Source organism: Amphiura filiformis, chromosome 12 (assembly GCF_039555335.1).
Source record: "Amphiura filiformis chromosome 12, Afil_fr2py, whole genome shotgun sequence".
Taxonomy (NCBI): domain Eukaryota; kingdom Metazoa; phylum Echinodermata; class Ophiuroidea; order Amphilepidida; family Amphiuridae; genus Amphiura; species Amphiura filiformis.
This window is the reverse complement of record NC_092639.1, coordinates 41,803,313-41,830,987: the sequence shown is the minus strand read 5'-3', so window position 1 is coordinate 41,830,987 and position 27,675 is coordinate 41,803,313. Positions and strand designations below refer to the sequence as shown.

The 27,675-nt window shown below is 36.3% G+C and overlaps 1 protein-coding gene across 2 annotated transcripts; it reads left to right on the top strand.

Moving 5' to 3' along the window:
• LOC140166215 (uncharacterized) lies at window positions 1-27,421 on the top strand. Of its 2 annotated transcripts, none has more exons than XM_072189616.1 (13): window positions 1-967; window positions 4,063-4,197; window positions 7,153-7,268; window positions 8,317-8,493; window positions 9,608-9,757; window positions 10,818-10,913; window positions 11,393-11,809; window positions 15,593-15,748; window positions 17,193-17,417; window positions 17,780-17,855; window positions 24,408-24,566; window positions 25,871-26,011; window positions 27,328-27,421. In XM_072189616.1, the coding sequence occupies exons 1-13, from the start codon at window positions 698-700 to the stop codon at window positions 27,394-27,396; spliced, it is 2,187 nt and encodes a 728-aa protein (XP_072045717.1). In that variant the 5' UTR covers window positions 1-697; the 3' UTR covers window positions 27,397-27,421. The 2 variants fall into 2 exon arrangements, with proteins under 2 accessions (XP_072045717.1, XP_072045718.1); XM_072189617.1 differs by having other exon boundaries at window positions 2-967; window positions 4,063-4,131.
• Window positions 27,422-27,675: the final 254 nt, after the last annotated feature.

Genomic DNA, 27,675 nt, shown 5'->3' with positions numbered 1-27,675 from the left:
AAAATAATGCAGAAATATACACGTTAAGTGTGTATTCGTACTTTATGAAAAATAATGAGTTTCATTTTGCTCTTTTGGGTTAAAAATGAATGCAAACTTGGAAGAAGAAAGTGGTACCCTAACTAACTGCGCATGTGCAGACCAATTTACTTTCCCTGCACCTGTTGTTGATCTGGCGACTCTTCGATGCGTGATGGTGGAGTTGAAAAGTCAGAAGATTAGGACCGAAATATTTGTCTTTTCTGCGAGCAACACAATTGTCAGACATGGAAATAGACGTGAATGAAATTTGAGTAGGACTAGAAAACGTTTGTACCATTGTACATTTGTATAGTTTTATTTAAATCACTTATTTATTTTTTAAGCTTACTGAAAATGAAACATCATGAACATTGATTGACGTGAATGTGAACAGTCATGATAGTGAAATGTGGCTCACTAATTGGATTACCATGGCGTGAACACTAACACCACAGACCCTAGAAAAACCCCAACCTTTCAAAGCACACTGTTATTCATGCATGTGCAGCTACTTTATTTGACATTGACCATGAAGAGGCTCAATTTACTACAGCCTCATTAAAATTAAATACTTTCAGTTTCATAATCAGTGAAAGTATGTATTCGTCTGCACGGAAGCTACACACAACCAAAGACCTAAACTAGCAATGTAGGAATTCAAGACACTGCTAAAACTATGCTGATTACAATGGATGAATTGGGCTCGTCACTTCCAGACCCCAATAAGCAAACATTTCCAGTACTCTCCCCTCAACCAGCTGCAGCAACACCTGGTGGGGTTGTCTATGACTATGATGAAGCAACTCCACCACCGGGTGACATGGGAGGACACTATGCAACAGGCAGGTCTGCTATTGAGCTTCCACAGATATATGACCAGAGTAATGGTGGTGCTGAGGACCCATCTAATGCTAGCAAAGATGCACTGAAACCGACATTACCAAGCGTAAGAAGTGTTTATCTTTTTATTAAAAAAAAAAAAATTGGGGTGATTTCACAAAAGGTCATTTCTTCAAATCTGCCTCAGAAGACATGGATTTCTTTTGTGCTTTATGCACGCATCATGTCTTCTTTGAATTAATTACTTTCTGTGTAATCACCTATATATAGAAATGAGAAAGGACACACAGATCTCTAGTAGAGATATTGTGTACAAAATCGTTTACTTTGCTCCAAGAATTGTTCAAAAACTTCATTTAAACTTTGCTTACACCAATCTGTCCCAGTTTAATACAATATAGTCGATACAATTTACAAAAGTCGATAATGTTTTGCAGATTTTAAAGCGTAACGGTACTGCTAACTGCCTGGCGCAAGGAACCTTGTAAAAGATAAAACTGCGGCTACAAAACAAGTACCGTACCGGTAACAATTAAAAATATGTATGCAATTAGTTAGGCTTTGCCTTTGAACGTCGGGGTCAGAATTTCGTTTCACAGTGCGGGAATCAATCTTGATTCTTGCAGAATGAATTTGTGGGAATCATTTGATTCTTGCAAATCAACTTCTGTGTAAACTACAAACGTTTGCAGGAATCAACTTTGATTCACGCAAATCTGTTTACGAGAATCGATTCTCTGATTCACGCCGAAATTCTGACCCTGGAATGTGTAGCCTTGTACACAGATTAAACTCATAACAGGTCGCATGTCACAAATAGGTCACCCAAAAATGGAGCAGCCGTAACATGAAAACGCTTTTGTCACACTTCAAGTTAGGTTTATTCTAAATGTATAATACCTATTGTAGAAAGTTTGGTGTCATTTTGTAGATAATTATGTTCTTTTTTAAATACAAAAAGTCAATTTGACAACCGGGTCGGGGGAGCCGGGTCGGGGGAGCCCCATAGGGTAATACACAAAATTGTGAAAATATGGCAAACTTCAAACCTTTGTATCTTAAAAAGTACAACTAGCATGGACCTCAAATTGCAAATATATCATCCTGGATTGTAGATCTACTTCATAGTAGATCAACTGTAACAAAAGATGCAACTAATAAATTACCTAATTAAATCCTAATTAAGACAGTTTTCCCTATATGTTACTGTGCAAAGTGTGCATATTATGCTCCGACATTTCTAAATGGACTATCTCTTGCTTGAGTCACCCTGCTTATTCAAAAGTAGGCCTACACCTATTTTTAAGGAAATTTGATGAGGAATTCAATTATGCTATTAGTTTTAGTGCCAGAAATGGAGGAAAAAAGTTTTGATTGATAAATGTCATAAAAATTGTAAAAATTATTTTACAATTTTTGACCACCCTGTATGTTGAACGCAAGGGATACCAAACTTTTTCTTCCTAATTTGTTTGAAGGACCCATGCAATGACTTTCTGAATCCATATTTATTTTGATCTACATAACTTTCAGAAAAGGACCAGTTGGAGTTTGCCATGACAAGAAAAATGTTAATTTTATTGTTGTTCCACCCTGTATATTTCTTACCCACCCTGTATTATGATGTTATACTGTGTTGATTTGGCATCCTTGTAATATAAGCTTTCCAGAAATATATACTTATAATGGTCTAAAATTCATTAAAAGTTGTGTTGAATTAAATCAAAATTGGTGATATTTTTCTCATTTTACTTCATGTTACACAAAAGATGACCAATTCATGACATGCGACCAAGACTCTATTTTAAATGATTTTTTGTAAATTGTAGTATGTATGTAACAAGTACAGTACCATACCTTTTTCATTCAGATTTTCCAGGTGCAACTCTTATGCGACTGCTGCGGGTAAAAACAATATTTAAAAATTTCATCTCAATGACTTCATTCCTTCATTTAGCAATATAGTGCCATACATTTATCTCTTTTACCATGGTAGATGACACAGTGGTTGAATACTAATTCGATACATTCTAGTAGCTAGTAGAATATAAGTACTACATTTTTTGTAGATTAATTAGAGGTTTGTATGCATGCCGGTATTTGATAGTTAGATAAACCTTTAAAATTTGCTCTTAGAATGGGCCTATTGCTTTCAATCATTTTCCAGTTATTGTCTTTATGGTACCTGATGATACAACATGTAGTCCTGATCTAGATTGTGAATTTTGATCTGACTAAAAATTGGTTGTCTGGGCTCTGGGGCTGCCAGGTACAGTACCAGACTACCAGTACCATACTTGGGATTCTGAGAGGCAAGATAAAGAAACCATTAACACTCTTACTAATTTCTGAAGACATTTTAATTTTTTATCTTTTCAAAGATTCTTTCTCAAGTTTCATTTTAACATAGCTACATCATGATATTTCATAACTTTCTTTGTTCTTTTTAGGATTTACATTTTGTAATTTGGGTTTTGTTTCTATTTTGAGATGATTAATCAGGGTGGTGAAATAATTATGTTTGAACCCGGGTGGTGAATTATTGTGAGGGGGGTTGGCAGGCTAAGGGGGGGGGCATTTTGGCAGGTCAAAAGTGGTGGAATTGAGAGCAATTTTTGGCAGGTCAAAAGGGGGAAAAGTGAAAAGTGACATTTTAAAGTTTTACATTTTGGTTCCCTAGAACATCTTGCATACATGCAAGATGAAAGGGGAGGGGCAAAGATTTTTTGGCACGTAAAAGGGGAGGCAAAGGTTTTTTGGCACTTCAAAAGGGGGAGGGCAATTTTTTTTTTTTGACCAGCCAAAGGGTGGAGAGCAAGCAATTTTTGGTGGAACCATTCTGAGAATTCACCACCCAGGGGTACACATAATATTGCACAGTGCTTACAGTAACTGGGCAATTGAGTACCCAAGGATAATTTATACAATTTAGCATATCACAGCCATTAATTTTACCTGTCGATGGGTGGACAGGTGGCTAGCGAACACCCTGTCAGCAACATGATAAGAATAGAATCAGTTGTCATACCTTAACAGTTGAAGAGGATTGCATGGAGAGGATTGAGCTTAATTAAGGAAGCTTTACTTTAATTGATCATCTCATGACACTCACGAAAGGTTCGCTTAAAATTAGCAAGTCTAAAATGCTGTAAGAAATATCACCTACTAATTCTTTTCATTTACATTTGATCCCATCATCAGGTTCCATCCAAGCAGAAGGGCGTATCTCGTGAAGGAGGCGGTCGTAGTATTCAGCAAGCTATAGAGAAGGCATGTCAGAGTCGTGAGCTTGTCCCATCGTTGAGTTTACAGATGCACATTAACAGCAGCACAAGTGTTTGTATTGATTTCTTGCACTCTAAGTTGGCCCTATGTAAAAGGGTGTATCTCATTGTTACTTCAGCCTAAGGTGTTTAACATATTACTTCCATTTACCACAAAGCTTGTGGTCCATTCTTTTTCATTGACTCTCATATCTGATATAGTTAAAAGATGTAACTTGTAAAGACAGTCAGGAAAATACTTTGTAACATTGTTTAAAATCTAATTGTTTGTTACAACCTTTTTCTACATGATGCAAATAGAAAAGTTAACTTCAACTAGGGCTCTCAACTAACAGGTTATTATGTACTCGGGTACCCAATTGAATTGAAGTTTTGGGCGAGAATCCGGGTACCGAAAATACACACACAAAAAAATCATTTTTTTTTAATAGTAAAAAAAATTGAAAAAAAGAAGTTATAGGTCATAAATTACTTGTTATTAAAAAACCAGCAATTAATAGTGCGCTACAGACAAGCACAACGCCTAGACGTTGATCCACAAGCTTCGGCACACTTTACAGGTTGTCGCTGACCACTATACGGCACCACATCATTCCAAAAATCATTTAACATCAACTCGAGGACTTTGCAGCTTCAAGAGCGCACACCCTAGACATTCCACAAATAACCTTCGCAACCAGGATCTGCTCTCCGAATTCCGTACGGGTTAGAAACGAGACAATAAGCAGCAAGTTCCTTGTCCAGGGGAAACTTAATTTTTCCATGAGAGTGTACTAGGCACCACCAGGGTTCGAACTCGCACCATAGTCGAACGCCTTATCGATGAGCTAACTTGACTGCTAAGGTTGGAAACCAGAGAAATGCTGCTACAAAAAAATTGCCATTTTTTTATTCAAAGTTGGATTAAGTTGTACATTTCAATTTTGCTTCTACTGAACAGGCATGGACACATTGAATTAGTATATATTGCTAGCTGTTCAATCTTTATCCAACTTATTATTATTATTGGTTTTTTTTAAGTACCGTAGCAGCCTTTCTCTGGTTTCCAACCTTCATTTTTTGGATGTTTTTTGGGTACTCTGACCCGGGCATTTGTCCCGGGTAGGCCAAGAATGGGCGGGAACTTGGGTACCCGGGAATTGGTAAGAGCCTTAACTTAAACCATGGCAAAAGAAAGTAAATTATTATTGAAGATAACCCTTTTACAGTTTAGCCATTATAATGTTAAGGCCATCTAGACTATCTTCTGCATATCCTTCATTATATCACTTGTACATGTACATAAATTCCAGACAGTTCATTGGTTGATTGATTGTCAATATTCAATATTTTTACTAGATCAGTAATTGTTGAAAAAACAAAAGAATACTAAAGTTTTTCATAGTTTTTACCATCACAATTTGCGAGCATGAAAATTTCCTGAATCCATGTCAATTGCAAAATGTGTGAAGTTGTCATGAATTAAAAAAATAGGCTATTCCAGTTGAAATATAAACACCCTATGGAAAACATGATATTAATCTGCCACACAGGGAGTGTAAATTTCAGATGGAATCACCCGTTCAGCTAGCCAACCCCATTGTTAATATCCCACACAGGGGGTGTAGATTTCAAATAGAGTCACTTAGGTAACCACATTTACAATTAACACTTCCTGATGAACTGGAAGATTAAGGTCATGTCTTCAATAGGGGTGTGTGGATTTCAACTGGAATAGCCCATTTCATACTGTCATTAGTATTCGAATGTAGACTGCTGCCCTCATTCATCAACTGAATCATACGCAGTGTAGACGATTGATGGAGTTAGTCTAATATGAATGCTGGGCTTTGCACTATGTTCATCAGATGCATGCAGAGTTGAGATTATGTGGTGCCCATATACATGTAGTGCATGATATCATGATATGATATATGAGGGAGATGGTCTGTAATACTCGGGATATGGCTATACATTAGCACCAAACCACCAATCTTTGTAACCTGTTGGTCTACGGTTTTAACTTGCACATTGTAAATTTTTGAGCACATCACCTTTGCACAGCACAATCCTCATAGGACAAACCTATTTTGATCAGCTTGTAATCTGGTTGCACTTTTTGTGTTGTTATGGTTGATGCACTGGTAGATGTACTTTGATAAGTTTTGTTTTCACATTTTGTGTTGAAAAATAACATGTATAATTTCTATTTCAGAGATTTCACACATGTATGTTAATGACACACATTTATTAATATTGTGGTATTGGAACTTAAAGGGCATAGGTATTTGAGGATGAGCCACCATACTTGAACATTCTCATTTTCCATGGGAATGAAGTAATATCAACAGGTGTAAACATGGAGCTCATACCCAAATAATGGGCTATTCCAGTTGAAATCCATACCCCTATGGAAGACACAACTTCAAACTTCTACATAGGGGATGTAGATTTCAAATGGAGTCACCCATTCAGGTAACCCCAAATTCACACTCCCTGTGTGGAAGAACAAGGTTGTGTCTTCCATGATAGGGGGTGTATGGATTTAAACTGGAATTGCCCAATAGTATACATTGTAAGACCACACAGTTTGTACATCTGGTGTTTCAAGTAAGTACCCAGCAAACACAAATGTTTCTAAAATGTTATACAGGTTTATATATAAAACAGTTTTTTGTTGAAACATTTTAATAACATTTAAATATCGGGTTTTATAAAGGTGGTGAACATATTTTCTAATTATTTAAGTGAAAAAATGCTACAACAGCATTTTGAAAATGGTGTCAAAAACTTTATTATAATTCTTTTTTGTAAACATTTATGCAAAATATATTGTCAACATTTAAATAATATGTTACAATATTTTGAATCATGTTTTCAAAACTATCTTAAAATGTTATTCAAACGTTTTCCATGTACCCTTTTTAACATTTTCTTTAAAACGTTTTGTATTTGCTGGGTAGTGGCTTTATATAAAATAAACTTTGTGAGGGTTGTAACTGTTTTTTGTAATTTTCTTAATGTGTAGATAAAGAAGTCCCAACCAGGAGTAAAAGAACATGACTTTGACGATGTCGGTAAAGATGACTTGACTGACAGAATACATGCACCAAACCCCTTGCCGTATCAGTTTAAAAGTTTCAGGTAAGTTTATTTACTGACCCCCCTATGAGATCAGCAATGGTGTCATCTGGGGAAAGGTAAGGCCAAAGAAAAATAGGTTTGTCTCAAAGCTCACAAGTTTTTTGAAAACAAATTTGAAATGCGATTTTTTTTTATTCCCGACTTGGTATTGAGAAAAAGTCTTTTCACCGATTTTTCCGGAAAAACTAACAAATTTTTTTCATATCTTGTAATTTTACAAATCTGCCGCAAAGCTTTGAGACAAACCTTTTTTTCTTTCTTTGGCTTACGAAAGATAACAGACCGACATAATTCATGTGCTACATCCCTCGCAATATCAATTTCAGGTAAATGTATAACTTAAAGCCTAATTAGGGCTGTGAAGTGATTATTTCGTGTGGGGGAGGGTAATGTTTGACAAACTCACAGGCAAGGCTGAGCAGTTTTGAGTGAGCATATTTTGGCACATCAAGGTGGTAAAAGATTTGGTTAAGAGAGGCACAAAAACAACTTATCAGTTTGAGCATCTCATTGTGCTTGTCTGTAGCGCACTATAAGCAAGACCTTCTGTGGCTGAGCAGGAGCAGTATAATTTGTTTCCAGCAACCAAACTAAATAATAACAAATAAAATAAATAGCACAACATACGTCTAGCTGTAAATAGATTCATCAGTTTTGTAGAAAATCAGAGTACAATGTCTATTTTCCAAAATCAAAGCAGTTAAACTTAAGTAACCTGACAGTTTTCGAATTTCTTGGCGACATTCTTCCTCAGAGTGTTCAACTTTGACCCAAAATCTTTCATGATGAACTTCGGCCTGTAGAGGGTATAGTACTCATCGTGATGATAGGGTCATAGACATGACTTAGAAAGTCACTATGTTTTTTCTTCCTTTTCTAGATAGATTCCATTATTCTTTGCCATCTAGTGTCACATTTCTTGCTTAGAATTTTGTCCCCTTAATTGATGACATGATCAAGGAAAGATGTTGGGTCAAACCACAACATATATTTTACTATGATAATATGATGTACGTAAATCTTATATTTGCTGGTTTGATTGTCTCAGATCATCTGTTCAGATGAAGACCGTTCCTCTTAATAAGCGTCAAAGAGACCTATTTGCTGGACTAACTCAGTACAAGACACTGCCAACACCACTGATGAAATCCAGAGTGTTACCTGTACATACAAGACCATTCCTATGGGGACAAAATGGAGGAACTACTACAAATACAAAAACACAGTAAGTCAATCATTTCATATTATACTGTTACATACATACTATACTGGGAATTTCAATTGAATGAACACAAATTTCCAACAGCTGTATTCGACCCAACAGCTGTATTCGATGGACCCAACTGCGATCGTATATTACGTATTTCAAATTACTACGCGAACGCACAACCTTGGTTACAATAATTAAAATACACACCAATCACAAGGGAGTTGGCATGGTCGGATTTACTTCTGCGTCATACACATTCGGACAGTCGTCACGCTGTTGTGCAGCTGTGTTGTATAGACCAGTATAGACCATTCCTATGGAGTCAAGATTGAGGAGCTACTGGGTGTCCCAAGAAAAACCGAACCCTCATTGCGCCCTCTTTTTTTCTTTCTCAATTTTAGAAAAGTTGATCAAATATATTTGTAAAAAAACCTTTATTCATTAGCTTTAAAAAAAAAAAGAAAAAAAATTCAATCGGCTCACAACTTTTGAAGATATGCTCTTTTTAAGAAATGTACCCGTTTTTCACTCTGTCCTCGAAGGAGGTTTGGCTACTTCAAGATTGAAAAGGAGTTCATGTACCATGCAGGAATATCAAACATTCCTCCATGATAACTTGATAAAATAACGACATTACAGCAGTGGCGTAACTAGGGTTGGTAGCGGCCCGAGGCAAGAAACAAAATTGGTGCCCCTACCCCCCATATCATATATCAACTCTTGAAACAATTGTAAAAGTTTGGACAAATAAGGTCTACTACTAATTAATTTTGGTTACTAGAAGTTGAATTTCGATCTTAAAATGTTCTTTCAATTGATTTTGTGCTGAAATGCACCCAAAGCGCGCAAAATTTTTGACTTTCATCACTTGGAGAGGCGCAGAATCAATGCTGAATTGGTCAATTTGGCGCCCCCTAAGGGTGGCACCCAGGGCACCCTGCCCCCTAGTTACGCCACTGCATTGCTGGCCCACATTCTACAGTACCAATAGATTCCACCAGATCCCTCATGAGCAGTAAATGTTTGTATACCATGATCTAGGTGCCAAACCATCAGAGTCTTGACATTGAAAAAAACTTTGTTGCAATTGCTAGGTTATAGCATTAATCTTTTTAATTGTTTACTCCAGGAGCCCTCTAAGCTTGCCAGATAAATTCCAAGCTGAAGAACAGCATGTAAAGAAGATGAGAGGCCATAAGCGTAGATATAGCGTGCCAGCACATCGCAAGGGTTTCAACGACCTTCATATCGGAGGACAAGTCACTAAGTTGGAATTGAGGTGAGGTTTTGAATAGTGTATAACATTTTAACATGTGAGGATGGGCTTCTTGTGCACCAAGATCCTGTTTTAACTGTGTAAACCAAATAGGAAAAGGAAGAAAATTTGGATTTTGACCCTCAAAACTCCATTCAAACATGAATTTGAGTAAAACTACATTTGAATACTATTTGATACTATCAAGTAGTGAAAGCCACATTTCATGAAACATTAGCACATTTGTGTAAAAAAATTTAGCCATAAAATACATACACACATATTAAGCCATTGATAATGCTGGGACACAAAATTTGGGACATTCAGGCGAGCATACTTTTCCTCATAACATTGCCAATTGTAGGCCTACATACATGATTGACCCCTCAGTTAAATAATTCTCTTTTTAATGAAAGCAATTTTAGATGAATTTATTAAATTTCAAAATTTTATGAACATGCCTAGCATAGGTGTAAAGCCATGGGGACTTTGTATCCAAAGTAGGTCTATATTTTGTAATCGGGCAATCATTTTGTGTAAAGGTTTATTGCCTCACAGCACCTCAGATAGTAACACCACACCCTAAGCTAAGGCCAAAACAAAAGTAGTTTTGGTGTCCTGAAATCTTGAAAATGGAGAAATGTTGTTTTACTGTACAAAAGAATACCGGCCCTAATTTTGGAAATTAAGAGAATTTTTTTTCCTTTTCGAAATGTTGCCATTTGGAAAAGATATTTAAACAACTGTAACATGAATGAAGTAATACAGTAATGAAAGATCCCAATTTAGTCTTTATTAATTATGTTGATTTTGGCTATGACCTTTGAAAAATAAATCTGACCGACCATCCCTGTCTTCCACAAGTTGGTCAAGGACAACCAAACAACATTTTTTCTTGACCTAAAAACATGCTGCTTTGGGGATTATAAACCAACCTTTAAAGTTCTTAGGCTCTTCTTAGACATTTTAATATAATCTTCAAGCTTTAAATATTACATTATGAAAAGTAGTGAAGGAGTATTTTGTGATATTTTTGCAGATTGTTCATAAATAATGTTATGTTCTGATAATTTTTTGGTTCCAGAGATGATTATAGAGATGAAATGACCAATTTGAGAAATACAGTAGTACCAAGCGAAATACAGGAATTATATACGGGAAAAGGCTTTAAGCTTCCTGCGTAAGTACAGATGCCCTTTTTCTTCTAGATACTCTGCAGTGGCATAGCAGGGGGAGCCTGGCATAGCAGGGGGCAAAGGCTCCCCCTGTAAGAAGTACCTTCATGTGATGCTGACCACCTCAGTGATATTTAAATATGAGAAAGGTTTTTAACAGAATTCACTGACCATCCAGACTTTCAACCTGGGACCTTCGGATCACCGGACCGATGCTCTACCAACTGAGCTAATGAGTCAGATGGAGAAGAGCAGTGATGTTACATGTATTAGTTCAGTTCAATATCTGATATTTAAGGTTGTTATACCTTTTTGTATTTTTGGCCCATTTTTGACCTTTTTCATCAAATTTCGCTCCCTCTCAGGTAACCTATTCTCATCAGACCTTATTATGATCAGTTTTGGTGTTATTACCTCTAAAATACCGGATAGTAATTTAAATATAATGTGTCAAAACTAATTTTTTAATGATTTTTTCCATCAGATCACATTCCAGTAACAGAAAACTCAAAGAATGGCAAGAAAATTTGCAAGCTGAATATGCACTCCCCAGCTCTGCCCCAGCAACCATCTCAATACCAGTAGAGACCGCTATAAACTCGGACTCGGACTCTAACACAGTCAGATCACACTCGGCTGATGGAGACAGCACTAATACAAAACAAACTGTGCAACAGTCTAAGTCGAAACAGTACAGTAAACCATCTAACAGGGGTGATTATCATGTACAAGGTCGTGGGAAATACGATAAGAAATCTGAGAAATCGAAGAGAGAAAGAAGTGAGGTGAGGAGGAATGGGCAAGGGAAGGCGGATCAGAAGAAAGGAAAAATAGTACCAAAACCGAAACCTGCTAGTAAGAATATCGAGAAACCTGATGGTGGCGCTCTTCCACAACTACAGTAAGTTCTGAAACCATAGAAATTCATCATTTATCTCTATTTCTTGAAGTATGTACATGTACATGCCAACTACTCAGTGCCAGAAGTGGGCATGTGCAATAGCTGTCATGTGTAGCTGCCAAGTGTAGATGAGTTCAATATACTGTGTGTAAATTGTTAAATGTTCAAAGGGCAGGTGTTGCACTCACCCACTTCTGGCACGGAGCAGTCAATGTATGATTGATTTGTGCAGATTGTGAATATGAAAGATGTAGTTAAAATAATAAAAATAAGAAAATCTTTAAAAAATAATAAAGTCTTAAAAAATGAAACATGTAGTCAAAATAATAATAAAGTTAAAATTAGACACAATTATACAGGTGTAATTGGAAAGTGATAGTTAATGACTTGGCATCAATTGCTTTTCAGGTAGTTTTGAAGAATCTTAAAATTTTGCTTTAGACCTTTTGAGAAACCTGCATTTGCATCCCACATACAGGATATTTCTCTCTTCTATGAGAAAAATGTTTGGATTCTTCATGAGGTCCTCAAAACAACCGATTACCAGTTGTTAACAGTTCCTATATTTTAAAGAAACTCAGGTTTCATCATGCTCATTGGGTTATTCCATTTTAAATCCACACTCCCTATGTGGAAAATTTTGGGAATTTCCAATGGAATGAACATATAAGGAATTTCATACTCCCTCTGAGAAAGATTCTTCTTGAATCTTCCACAGAGTGAGGGTTAGTTTCGAGTAGTGGGTTGATCTGCTAATTCCATTTGAAATTCATACTCCCCGTGGAAGATATTTCTTAAATCTTCCACTGGGGGAATGTGGACTGTTGACTGTTTGTATAGGGAATGAAGATATATATTGTTTTAATTTACTATAATGACTTGTTTACAAGAAGATACTCCCATACATTTCTTATTGCAGAGTCATAGGCAGAAGTCATGTTTGTGAGATTTGGGGTTATAGATGGTAAAATATTGTATACACTGCTACTATCTGTTTTGTTATTGGGAATAATTCTGGTATAGCCTGCGCACAAGTATAACCCTAACCTAATCCTAAGCCATCCTAATTATAACCCCAACCCTAATCCTAAGACACCCTAATTATAACCCTGACCCTAATCCTAACCCACCCTAATTATAAACCTAACCCTAATCCTAATTATAACCCTAACCCTAAAACACAGGGTGCGCAGGGCAAACCAGAATTATACCAAGTATTGTTATTGAAGCTAACCACAGTATACCAATTATTGTTTAGAGGTTCAATTTATGTTGCTCTTGAATTCTGTTGTAAAAATAAGATGTGCTGTACATAACCATATGCAGGATTTGTGTGGGGGTGCAGATTTTGAAAGAGTGGACCTTTTATTCCAGGGAGGAGGACCGTCTTCCCATAATGCGGATCTTTTAAGCAAATTTTTGGGGCAGCGTACGGGCCTGGTGCTGTAATTTACGCTGTAGAAATGCTGTGAAATGTGGTAGCACGAGGCCGGTCAACTGCATATCTGTCAGTTCACGCTTTTCAATATGGAATAAATGCTAACCTCATCGTGACATCATCCAAGCAGCAAAGTTCATTTCCCATTGAAAAAGCGTGTATTGACGGATATGCAGTTTACCGTTCTGGCACATACTTCAAATTCACACCTCCATACTCAAATCCCAGTATTTCCATTTACTTTATAAGAAAGTGTTTTTGTTATAGATATATCCTTTTTGCTTCTTCCCATTTGCCTCAGCAAATCCATATATTCTCCATAGTTTAATGCATATCTTTGAGTAAAGTTGATTAATTAATTTGGGTCAACTCTGACTACACCCTCTTGCACATGCATGTATAGACATGGTAGTTGAACTTGTAGAAGGGAAGATGGGTTGGTGTTGTAGGGTCATGATATTTGCCTCTCGCCACTGCAGCCCAGGTTCGATTCCCCGCAGCAGCATAAAGTGAGAATGGTTGCCAATCCACTCCATGGCCATCCTCACAGGTTTTTCCCCCAAGTACTCCTGTTTGCTTCCTACATTTTAAAATGAGACCTCTTCCTATATTCCTGTCCTATTTTATCCAGCTCACCTCATTGTGCCATACCTGCATTAAATTGCGCTTATAGCACAATTTTTTTTTATATCACTCATACATAAATTCTAGACAGTTCATTGGTTGATTACCATTTATCATTTTTACCATCAGCCTCTCCGTGTGATAGTTTTTACCATCATAGTGCTGCGCCGTAGTGCGCTTGCGCCAAGCCGTGAGCTGACTCTTAGACTCGTCGATTGAGTTATGGGGTGGACCTCAAAATGTGAAGTATTTCACGGCAAAACATGGTGTTATATGTTGATGAAAAAATGTATTTCCTACATTAAACAGTGTTTAATAATAAAATTTATGTATGAGTGATATAAAACAAATATTAACTGTCTTAAATTTGTGTAATGGTCGAAATATAATCACTTGGTGAAAGATGTATTGGCGAGTGGAATGGAACAATCCATCTTTCACCTCGTGATTATATTTCGACCATCGCACTCATAGACAGTTAATATTTGTATAATATTGCACTTCACAACATTGCATTGAGATCCATGTGGTGGATATAAGTGAAAGTCTATGCCATTTTTCACCCTGATGTGGCAGTGACGTTGGATATAAGTCTATACCATTTTTCACCCTGATGTGGCAGTGACGTTGGATATAAGTCTATACCATTTTTCACCCTGATGTGGCAGTGACGTTGGATATAAGTCTATACCATTTTTCACCCTGATGTGGCAGTGACATTGGATATAAGTCTATACCATTTTTCACCCTGATGTGGCAGTGACATTGGATATAAGTCTATACCATTTTTCACCCTGATGTGGCAGTGACGCAGCCTCAAATCGCTACCGTTTACCTGCACACACACGCTTAAAGACATTGCATGCTTCAACCTGTTGATGTTATTGCCACAACAGGGTGAAAAATGTCATGGTGATACAAATGCCTGTATTATTTATTTATTCTTCTTCCTATAGTCTGTATACCTTCCTCGAGTCAGTAATTAGATATTGCTTTTTATTGTATCTCTAAATGCAATGGTGAGAATTATATAAAAGTATACATTTTCAGAAAGCAAGTGATGCAAGGAATCCAACTTGCATAACAAATTCCTGCAAAAATTAACAGTTTTTGAGAAAATCTCAAAATTTGATTTCAATTTACTGACTCGAGGAAGGTAGACGGACTATATATGTGTTGGACCTCAATGTTTGAGTATGCTTATAATTTAAGAAGATTTAGAATAAGTATGAAGGCTCTCATGTTGGTAATTCAAGTATGCCATCGGATATGTCATAAAGTTGTCAAGCTTTCAACAGAAGTGGCTCTGACACTGATTGAGTCAGCCACATGTAAAAAGCTTGATAAACGTTATGTCTGACAGCATTCTCATTGAAACCAGTGCACTGACACAGAAGGTACATCCTCCCATGATCGAGAATCAGATATTTTGCCTATTCAGCATCGAAGTGGTTACGTAATTCTTGTGGTTACCGGATCACGCTATTTTAGTATGCCTTCGAATGCCATATACTTTGTGTGGTGATTGTTTCGATCGTGGTTCATTACTCAAGCGCGTGATCATGTTGACAGAGTAACATTACTTAACTTCGATACTGAATAGTTTACAAACCTTGGTACATTATGTGGTACATTACATCAGTATAATACATAAACATATGATACAGTAAAATATTAATGTAGTAGCATGCTAATAATTACAACTTTGACCTTATTTACAGGATGGAATCTCCTACCAAAGATTTAGACAAAAACAATGACATGGAAGTCACTGAAGAATCCACCAATAATGACAGACTACTGGAACCATCCGTTGACATAATGCTTGAGACACCAGAGGTTATATTACCTGATGAAGAGCAAACTGGGGAAGATAGGTAAGACAGAGTCTAAGAGATGGACAAAATGGACTATTCCAATTGAAATCCATACACCCCCTGTGGAAGACATGATCTTAATTTTCCATACAGGGGGTGTAGATTTGAAATGGAGTCGCCCATTCAGGTAACCCCATTTGAAATTCACACTCCCTACATGGATGATTAAGGTCATGTTTTCCGTAGGGGGTTGTATGGATTACAACAGGAATAGGCCATTGGCAATCAAAATTCTGAACTTGCCAGTGATTTTCAGTAGCATTGTAACCTGGGTGATCTGTTCATTGGGTCTTTATTAGACTATAAAGCCTTAATGTACGATCTTTGCAAATTTTTCTTTTTTTCTTCCAAAATGATAATATGCAATCATTATGAAAGTTCCCAATACATTTGGACGCGAAAAACATTGGAAATTTGCAAAGAAACAACATCATATCTCGCACTTTTTGGATTAGGACGCTAAGTGTGGCCTCAGAGTTAGTCTCCTATGCAGCCAGTTTGGTTACGCTCCCTCCACATGTTTGGAGGGAGCGTAAACAAACTGGCTTCCCAGAGGAGACTAAGATTTGTGATCATTCCAACATATCATAATCTGAAAATTATGATAATATGTCGGACCAACAGAAAATCATCCCGTTTTAGTGGTTTTACTACAAATAGGGCGAATTTGACAGTTTGCTCATAGATGTAACTTGGAACATGTGTAAGTATTACAAACATGCCAAAAAATCGGTTTTGAAAAAAACAAAAGTATATTCTGAAAAAAGATCGTACATTCAGGCTTAAAACTGGTTATTTTTTTCTTTGCTATTAAATTGGTTTATTTCACAATTAAACAACTTCCACACATGCAAAGGAAAATCATGTGGTGGGAAGCCAAACTGAGCAGACGTACATTTTTGTTAAAAGTTAAACTCTCAGCATGCATTACAATCAAAAAACATATCAGGACCAGGGTTCGAATTTGGCTGTATCGCATAGCAGTTTGCTCCTTATTTTGAAGTAACTGCTACCCAATTTTGCATAGTGCTTTAGTTTATGGAAGTATCCTGATTATGATGAATTAGCCCAAAACTGCTACGCAAAATTTTTTTAAACGAATTCAAACCCTGATCAGGACATACAGTGTTGGCAATGTAGTAAGATTGCTTATTATACATATTACAGAGATGTCAGATTGTATTTACGAACTTTCAGAATTCCAAAATTGTTTTGATTTTTTTTGGGGGGGGGGGGAGGAGAGTCCCTGGACCTAGAGCCAAGTGCTACAATCATTTGTGGTTGATTAAAGAAATGTCAAAAAATAATCAATTACTTCCAGATGACAGAGTACTTAAATTTTGTTTTTTTACAAAAATGTAAATGATGCCAGAAGTTGATAATGCCAACAGTAGATTATTCCTTCAGTCTAGCATATCCTTAACCTTTGTAGTTATAATTGCAGACCACTTACTACTGGCCATGGCAGACCTGAATCCGAGATGGAGATAGAAATGACACCGGAAGATGAACATGCCAACAGTAGATTACGTCTACCCTTCAGTCCAACAACGCCTAAAGCCGTATCCCCCAACCCATTGAAGTCTGCTGATCTGACACTCAATATATCGGCAGAACGGAGGGAGGAATTGGCTGCTGTCTTCCGTAAACTGGACTCGGACCAAGATGGGTAGGTACTTTGATTATTGGGCTATTCCATTTAAAATCCACACTACCCCTGTGGAAGATTTATGAAGAGTCTTCCACAGGGGAGTATGAATTTCAAATGGAATTAGCATATTTACCAATCCTGTATGATATTCACTCTCCCTCTGGAAGATTCAGTTTGAATCTTTCTCAGAAGGTATATTCAAATAAACTGCCTATTAGCACATTAACCAATCCTATATGGTTATCTTTTAGAATGGCCTGTTATTTTGACACTCACTAGTGTTACATGTATGTGTATGCACTGTTCTTTAAAAGACCCTGTTGAAAAATGCAAGTTATTCTGACAGAATTCTGTGTATTTTGCACCTTATCTGTTCATAGGCATATAAGTATGGCTGAGCTGCAGAGGACATTACCTGATACGCTCACAAGAGGGCAGCAAAAGTTCATCAAAGAGGTAGGGTCATAGGATTTATCAATAGGTTGTTTGTTGATAAATAATGATGTTTACAGCTTTGTCAAAATAATAAATGTGGTTAGGTGCGACAGTAACTATAAAGGACAATACATAGAGTTTTACATCTTGCATGCATTTAAGCGTTGCAATAAGTGACAATTTAGGCAGGTTTACTTTTCGTCAAAATGTGCTGTGGTGACAAATCTTATTATTAAGCAAGCTCTAGCAGTTTACAAATTGTTGTGATGTGAAGGAAGGTAGTCAGGTGCATATAATCAGCAAATGGGCCAGTTAATTTTGTCCCATTCAGAAGGAATTTGGTAAAAAAAATCATCTTTTGTACCCTGTTTCACTGAGAATATTTTTCAGAGGGAAAATGTGTCAAAATAGGCACTGAATAACTTAGAGTCCGAAGTTTTAGGGAAAACGGAAGAAAATCACTGAATCGGAGGTACAACACGGAAAATGACATTTTTGTATGATGTGACAAAAATTGTTAAAAGATAAGAGAAATAAATGTTAAAAACAATCAATACTGTTTAATAATACCGAAATAAAGGTACATTATCAAGGAATGAACCCCCTATATCCCTAAAAACATTGTAATAGTCGGCCTATTATCGTGAGAATATTCCAATTAGAACACATTGATCGCGATATTGAACACTTTTTTGTGACATTAATATCATTGTTTATACATTTTAAGCTTTATTCATGACACAGATTTACAAATTTTACAACACGGATTACAACACGGAAAATGGATTTTAGATAACGGTAAACTTCGGACTCTAGAATAACTGACCCTAAAATTCAACTTGATTTGTTGTTTAACATACAAGATTCTTTTTCAAAAATGCAGGTGCAATCATAACATATGGGTCAGTCCATGTCAAAACAGACTGAGTGTACACCCACCCTCTTGGATTATGCTCTCCTTTGGCTCAGGGGTACCTTTCATGGACCCCTAGGTGAGGTCTGAAGAAAAAATTCAAATTCAATTTCGTTTCGAATGGCGGGCCATCTAAGTTTGGCGACCTTGACCAAAATTGGGAATTTAAGGTGTCCAAATGACAAAGCGCTCTCTTTGAGAGGCATTTTCTTCTTAATTAAATCAGTTGTGACCCTCTTTTGAATGTGGTCACTCACTGGCTGTGTCTGAAATGCCTAATGCCAAAAAAGATTGATTTGAATTTCGTTGGGATTTCAGAGGGGGTCAAAATCAGCACTTCATACTGTTCAATCAAATTATCTTTGATTTTGAAGGACCCATGATAATGCCACAGTGCACTTATAGGTCCTAATTATGTTCAGAATGGCTTAACCATGTGCCAATGTCTATGAGCAATTCAAAAAAGAGAAATTTCTAGACCCCCTACAGAATTTTAGGCCCCCTAAAGTGGTTCAGCCACAAATGGTGCTTAAAATCGGCAAATTTTGACACCTAATAACTTTAGGTGTACACCAGATATGAATTTCTAGTCTTTTGCATCTGAAAGAATGTAGTCTTATGTTACTAGGAACATAAGATTTGTTTTGTATTTTTTGTGTTTTGATACTTTCAAAAGGTCGTTGACCTATGAACATTTTTTCGTCATAGCGCCTCCTGAAAGGTCTGACACATAACAAACTATACATTTTGGAATCCTCATGACCATACGAGTAATTTGATATATTACTTGACATAATTGGGAGCATTCTGAAAATTTGACCCCATAACCTGTACTTTGCATGTGCATCGTTGCCAGGAAGTGCATTTTGACCCCCTTAAAAATCCATACAGAGGATTAGAAAGTAGTTTTTTCTTATTACTTGACTCAAGAGCAACTTGAAATATCAGGATAAATAATACAAATGGCTATAAAGTGATCAAAAATATAAAAAATATCATACTAAAATTGGCATTTTGTACCGTATCCTGTATGCATGGTATGTTAGGCAAAAATGACTATTTTTGAAAGCGTCAACTTAATACTAAAACACAAAAATACAAAACAAATCTTATGTTCCTAGTAACATTAAACTACATTCTTTCAGATGCAAAAGACTAGAAATTCATATCTGGTGTACACCTAAAGTTATTAGGGGTCAAAATTTGCCGACTTTAAGTGTCATTTGTGGCTGAACCACTTTAGGGGTGGCCTAAAATTCTGTAGGGGTCTAGAAATTTCTCTTTTTTTTTAATTGCTCATAGACATTGGCATATGGTTAATCCATTCTGAACATAATTAGGACCTATAAGTGCACTGTGACATTATCATGGGTCCTTCAAAATCAAAATAATTGTATTGAACAGTACGAAGTGCTGATTTTGACCCCTCTGAAATCCCAACGAAATTCAAATCTATCTTTTTGGCATTAGGTATTTCAGACACAGCCAGTGAGTGACCACATTCAAAAAGAGGATCACAACTGATTCAATTAAGAAGAAAGTGTCCCTCAAAGAGAGCACTTTGTCATTTGGACCCCTTAAATTCACAATTTTGGTCGAGGTCGCCAAACTTTGATTGCCCGCCATTCGCAAACGAAATGGAATTTGAATTTTTTTCTTGTGACCTCACCTAGGGATCCATGAAAGGTACCTCTGAGCCAAAGGAGAGCAAAATCCAAGAGGGTGGGTGTACACTCAATCTGTTTCGACATGGACTGACCCATATGCAAGGTTAAAAACCTTGAATTGGAAGTCCTTCTGTTTGTGTTTTATTTCATTTCATCACAGTCATTCATTCATTCATATTCATTAATTGTCCTTCTTTTGTTATTCATTAAATTTGACCTGCTACCACAAAATGACATTAAGTTGCAAGTTGGTAGTTCCGAGACATCCTGGCTGCTGAGTTGATGTTCTTTGTTTGCTGTGCACCTGTACAAGCCAGTAGTATGTCTTTCATGATTGGCTCATTGTGCAGCCATTCACAAAGGACATCCATACTACTGGCTTGAACAGGTGTGTGTGAAACAAAGAACACTAACGCAGCAGCCAGGACCGAAACTACCAACTTGCAAATTAACGCTCATTTCTTAGTGGCAGGTCACATATATAAACACCTCAAAAGAAATAAGTCCCCTCTGAACATGTCGTCATAACATCGTAAGGTTTCATTTTGTACCAACAACACTAACTTTGAAATAATTATATGACTGTTTACTAAGTGCTGTGTGAAAATGAGCGATTTCCATGACTTCAGAGCTGAATGAGCCTAAATTGAAGGCAAAAACTGCCCTTTTCAAAAGTCACAAAGTAGGCCTATGCTTGTCACAAAAGTTGATTCATGGCTTGTTACTAATGGAAAACCCCATGTGTTTGAGTGCAGTTTAAAATCCTCACCAAGTGAACATTTACTGAAATGTGTATCGATTCTTGATCATTCAGCCATGCAAATCCCCTTGGTGCAGAGTTCAGCACAGTGAGTTGTAAGATGGTCAGTTCCATTCCTTGTCCCAATACGCCTTGCAGTTAACAAGCATAGGCCTACTTTGTGACAAGCATAGGCCTACTTTGTGACTTTTGAAAAGGGCACTTTTTGTCTTCAATTTAGGCTCATTCAGCCCTGAAGTCATGGAAATCTCTCATTTTTACACAGCACTTAGTAAACAGTCATATAATTATTTCAAAGTTAGTTTTGTTGGTACAAAACGAAACCTTACGATGTTATGACGACATGTTCAGAGGGGGACTTATTTCTTTTGAGGTGTTTATGTGAAGTAATCTGAACCAATCAGGCTAAAGGTAGCAATTGTGAAACTAAGATAACAAGCAAAACTAGGAAGCAAAAATATATGCAAAGAAAATTGGCATTATAGAAGCTCATGAGTAAGCAACCTATAGGAATGTAGGGATTTTAGCAAAAGAATGGAAGGTTATTGAGAAAGCGGACAATGATAATTGCTCAAATAATTGCCTCATTTGGTTTGGTTGTATCAGACTGTGTCATTATATGTCAGTATACATGAGGAGAACTTACAATAATGAATATAGTTGTAACTATTCAAATGTGTATATGTAGAAACTAATCTATATTTGCTGAGAATCTGAGAACAGAACCAATTCAAATATCTTTGTTCGACCATGTCATTGTGCATTTGTGAGCTCCAATTTCTAGTTTATTCTTTGTGTAAACTGCACAGAAAAGAATTGATCAAATATAATATTTCTGCTACGTTCATGTGCGGAATATCCTATTAAAAACTATTAAACAAGATTGGTTGATGTTTTATAAAGGTTTGAATTGAGCAAATATTACACTAAATCAAAATGATATTTTACAATTGTTGGAAAATTGTCTTTCCATTAACATCATCTCAAAATGGTCTGCTTTTTGCTATCATTGCTGTTCAACCTGTAGTATATAAGGGTGAGTGTTGTCTAGTCTTGTGTTTATGGGTGTGAACTTCAAAGGGCAGTACAATAGTTATGCTCACAAGGGGAATTATATATAACCATGTGTTCTCTATTTCTATATATCTTAATTGCCAAGCCTTCCATTTTTTGCCAAAAATATTATATAAGCTTTATATTAATTAGAAAAATAATATGCTTCCTCCACTATAATCCAGTTGGCTTTCACAAGAATATCGGTACTTTGTCAGAGTTGTACAGATGCACGTGTACAGATGTACCGCCTTTGATTGCACATGCAAACATGTCATTTCTATGAGTCATTGTGCATAATTTTATACTACGTGCACTGGAGCACGCACTGATGTCACTTTCTTGAGAAAGCCAGATAGATTATAGAAACACTTATTTTCTAGTACTCATAATCATTGCACAGTAAAATGTTGATTTAAAGAGACAATCAGAGGTTTCTGTATAATTCATTTGCATAATTGCTCCAACAAACAATCAACAAGCTTTGAGTAAATTTGAAGAAAAACCCTGATGCTTATCCTGGCTGTATCAAATATGAGGCCGGTCGAGTGCAGATACGTCGGAACATGCCTTTCAACACGGAATAAATGCTATAATCTCATCGTAACATCATTCAAGCAGCAAAGTTCATTTCCCATTGAAAAACCGTTATCCGACGGATCTGCAGTCGACCATTCTGATATGATTGGTACCTATCAGTTTCTAGTGATTATGGACGTGATTGCCACATCAAAATGCAACATAGGATTCACATAATTTGTTCAAATGTAATAATTAACAGTCATAAAGCAAGTCATGTTTCCATTTGGAATTTCATGTTTAATTGTGCTAGTGTGTGATGCGTAATTCTTCTTTTTCTTTGGTCATTTCAAGATGATCCAATGTTGCATTTGGGAGAAGTAGATTAAATTTCCAATAACTATCAAAACTGATGGGTACCATCAATCATTTTGATATTTTGTACAAAAATAAAAATTTTCAGAATTAAGGGTGTCATGGATTAACAAGGCTCTGATTGTCTCTTTAACATTGTGATTACATTTTTATGTTTTGAGCTCAATTCAACTACAAAAGTTTGCTGTTTTACTCTGGTTGTACAGGTTTGGTAACTCCATTCTAGCTTCCTTTATTTATAACAGTTCTCATGATTATTTTCATTTGCTTTTTTCCCAACTCTGAGCTTTTTATTTCACTACATTTGTGTATTAATTCATTGATCCCTACTTTATTTCATTTATGGTTTCAAAATCTTGTTTGTTGTAGTTGCAGTATAATACATTGAATTTCTTTTAATCTTTTTCAAGTTTTTTTTAAGTTAAAATGATAAAAAACAGTTGAAAGTGACACTGCAAAGTCCCCCCCCCCCTTTTTTTAAACATTTTAAAATTATTACTGAAATGCATAATATATATCTTAGCATGAAAGGATCAAGATGAAGGACTTGATTACTATCCAAAACCATAGTTCCGACCTTAATCAAAACCATATACTCCTTACCACCCTAACCCCAATCACAACCTAAAAACCTAACCGTAATCTTACCCCTAAACCATACCCATAATCCTTATCTCTTGGAGGTAGTCTTAAGTTATTGTAAAACTTCAGAATAGTGGTGGCTACTCCCAGTATTATCCGAACCCAAAACCCTAACCCTAATCCTGACCTTAAAACCTAACCGTCATCCTTATCTCCTTGGGTGGCAGCAGTTAATCTGAAGTCTTGTTCAGAAGTTATTGTTTCTTATTTGGTAAGATTTTTTCGATTCCATTATTAAACCTTCATTGAATTAGTGGTAAAAACACAAAATGATACCATCATGGTTTGTTTTGCATTTCCTGATTTGACATACATATGTTTGCAGAATAATATAAAGTGAGGTGGGTGATGGAAATTTATTAATTCTGCTGAGTGATACAACAAACTGCATAGAAAATGATGTCCAAATCTTCAATTTGTGATGACTTGGTACATTTCTCCCACAAATGACAAAAGTGGAGGCCCTAGCAGCTGTCGTTCATGCACCACTGTAACAGGAAAAAGGTGTTATCAAAAGTATGCAAAGTTTTGTGTGCCTCAAAAATCCAATTCAATCACATTCAATAAACTTTTAAAAAAATCTAAATTTATCCATAACAAAATCTGTTTATCTATCAAAAATTTCTTATGTTTATTGATTACAGGTGTATGAGTTGGTTAGTGCCAGTACTTTCTTTGGAATGGATGAGTATGTGACTGTGACCTGCCTATGTGAGGAAATGCTGCAGTTACCTGAGCAGCTCAAAGCATCATATGATGAGGTAGATGCCAGTATGATTGAGCAATTGATATCACAGTATGTGGTAAGTATAATACATGTAGTAGCAAATAGAGCCATCAAGTACATAGAATCATAATGCTTTGGTCACAATAGGCTATTCCAATCCACACTACCCCTGTGGAAGATTTTGCTAAAGTCATCCACACAGGGTGTATCAATTTTGAATAGAATATACAATTGGGTACAAGGCTCACCCAGTTTTGGAAGATATAGGTAACATCATAATACAGGGGGAGTATGGGTTTCAAAATGATTTGGACAAAAAAAACTCGGACCAAGCCAAGTTGCAAAAGATTAGATTTGTGTATGTTAGGAAGTTTGTAGACATACCCCTCAAAGCAGGTACCGTATTCTTTCCATAATCACCCATGCCCCTCGGCCCTGATTTGGTAAAACGATCTAACTTGAAATTTGGACATTTTGAGATAAATCCACATCTTGGGTAATGTGAGGGTGCTCTTTCCATTGGTGACATCCTCAAATCACCACCGTGCTTCATTTTGAAGATAGCAGAATCTATCTTGACACTTTTTTGTCACTTTTCATGTATTTAATGTGGTAAAATGAGCTATCTCAAAGTTAGATCATTTTACCACATTAGCCAAGACCTTCTAGAGACCGTCAGATAACCCCTAACACATTGATGATAACACAGCAAAACAACCAAAAGATCATTTTACCAAATTAATGAGTCTCCCTATGTTTGTTTTTGTTACGAGGTAAAACAATCTAACTTCCTAAAAATGGTTGTAATTTCAAAACTACTCAACCAAATTAGCCAAATTTTTGCACATGAAAAAGATTTTTATATTTTCTAAGATATTAGATGTGTTTGATAATTTATTTTATTCAAAAAGAAAAACGACAAGTATTCAAACTTAAAAACTCGAAACAGCAATTTTCAAGTTAGATCATTTTACCAAATCAGGGCCGCCCTGTAAGCGCCCAGCCAGAGTCTTTACAACAAGCAAACTGTGATATATTAAACTGGATCATGGTCTGAAACATATGACACACTAGTGATGATGGATGGCCATTCTGAGCCATTTTATATGTTTGCAATTATGTATTTATAAAACATTGTAAAAATATGCACCCACCCAAAATGTAGGGGTGTCTGCACACTGAGAGCTTTTAACTTTATGTGCATGATACGATACTGCGGCTAGCAAAATACACATGTACGTCACTACCGAACATAAGGTGAACCAAATTGTAGGTCAGCTATGCATTGAGCAATTGAACTGATCTTGCAATGTGTTTTAGTACTTTATATCTTGATTAATAAGTTGTAGTAAATAAAATGATATCTGTTTATAATTACAGATTCTGTTTTCTACTGTGGATCGACAGCAGACAGGATCTATATCTATAGAAGCATTACAAGAAATACTGACGATGGCATTTGATAAAGATCTCAAAATACATACACAGCTCTATAAGACAATGCTACAAACTATTGACAAGGTATATTGAATGGCCATTAGTCATAATTTTATCCAGTTGAAGCTTAACCATGATAAACATTGAAATTTAATACATGTAGTCATAAATGAATAATAAACCTTGGGTCTCAAAAGGTATTAGCTGAGAATGCACTTCGTTTCACTTCTACTTTGGTGGTGACATTGGCACTGTTATAATGCTGTGTTGGAAACACACATCTGCTGGATTAGGTTAGTATACGGTACATGATTTGATACCACAACCAGCTAATTACACACCTACTGCCCTACCAAATATGAACTGAAACAAAGTTTTGATGAATTATGGTATAATACAGGGTTCCCATGATGTAAGTCCCCCTATGACATTTTGGCATAATCCAAAAAGCAATCGTTCATTTCTCTTATTTTGAAGTGGAACTCATGACTGGTTAGTTGTGCATCAAGTGAGCAGGTTTTTGTTGCTACCTTTTATAATCTTCAATATAGCTAAGAAATACAGCCATTTATGGCCAAAGTTTTGGCCAAAAAAAGTTGCATTTTTCTACAAATGATCAATTGGTTTTTGAATTATTTCAAAAGTCTTGGGGACTTACATCTAGGAAACCCTGTAGCATCTTGTTCATCAGGTCAGGTGAGCATGCTTATTACTCGATGGTCTTCCTCCTGAAAAGACATTGTTGTGATCATCCATACTGATGAACCTAAGATAACTGTAGACTGTCCCTTTGTATTATAAAGACTATAGAGGAAAAAGTTTTTGAAGTGCTCAATTGGGTTTGCCAATGGTCGCAACTTTTACTCTGCAAATTATTTAAGACAGTTTACGGTTTATATATGGGCAATTTACAGTAATATTCTGGTATTTGGTAATTCCAAAAATGTATATCTCTGCAATTTTTGCAATTTATTGTAGCCAATACATGTGTGTACATCCATATCAAAAGGATGTACTTGTCGGCTGCTACATGTGTCTCATTTCACATAATAACTGGGAATAAATACCAGACTCATTTCAAGTGGGGGTCACTTTATATCATCCCCAAGTCACATGGCTTATTAATACAGAGAACATTCCATAACCATGTCACTTGGGGATGATTTGCAGTGACCTCCACTTGAGATGAGTGTGGTATTTATTCCTACCTATTATGTGAAATGAGGCACATTTAGCAGCCGACAAGTGCATTATTTTGATATGGATGTACACATTTATGATTAAAAAATCTGGACATTTTCATCTTTCATATTTGATAATACCACATTTGAGGGGTGCACCTTTAGAAGCATTCAAACTCACTTACACTAAAACTTTTTTCTTCTTGATTTTGTTCACAGGAGTATTCATCAGCCATCAGCAAAGTGGAGTATCTGACATTCCTGCCATACTTCTTCACTTGCAAATAGGGCAACCCAGGGGTGGGTGGGTGGATAGAGTGGGGTGGGTAGAGGGGGGTGAGAGAGGTGGCAAGGGTCAGCCATCAGTACTTCATATTACTATCATAGTTCATCACTTGCAAGTGAAGCAGCCCATAGAAATGACTTATGGAGGAAAGGTATCTACAAGGGTGGGGTAGGTGGGGCTAAATCTGTACATTATGGTAAGTTTTATGTAATTATCATCAGTACAAAGGGTAAATGATTCCTTATTCTGACGGGCAAAATCCAATGGATGTAGATGCTATT

Bases quoted from the DNA above. Each gene is read 5' to 3' on its own strand.
- LOC140166215 (XM_072189616.1), top strand. From the start codon at position 698: ATGCTGATTACAATGGATGAATTGGGCTCGTCACTTCCAGACCCCAAT. The intron at 9,758-10,817 runs GTGAGGTTTTGA...TTTTGGTTCCAG, and splicing joins GTCACTAAGTTGGAATTGAG to AGATGATTATAGAGATGAAA. The intron at 17,856-24,407 runs GTAGGGTCATAG...TATTGATTACAG, and splicing joins AGCAAAAGTTCATCAAAGAG to GTGTATGAGTTGGTTAGTGC.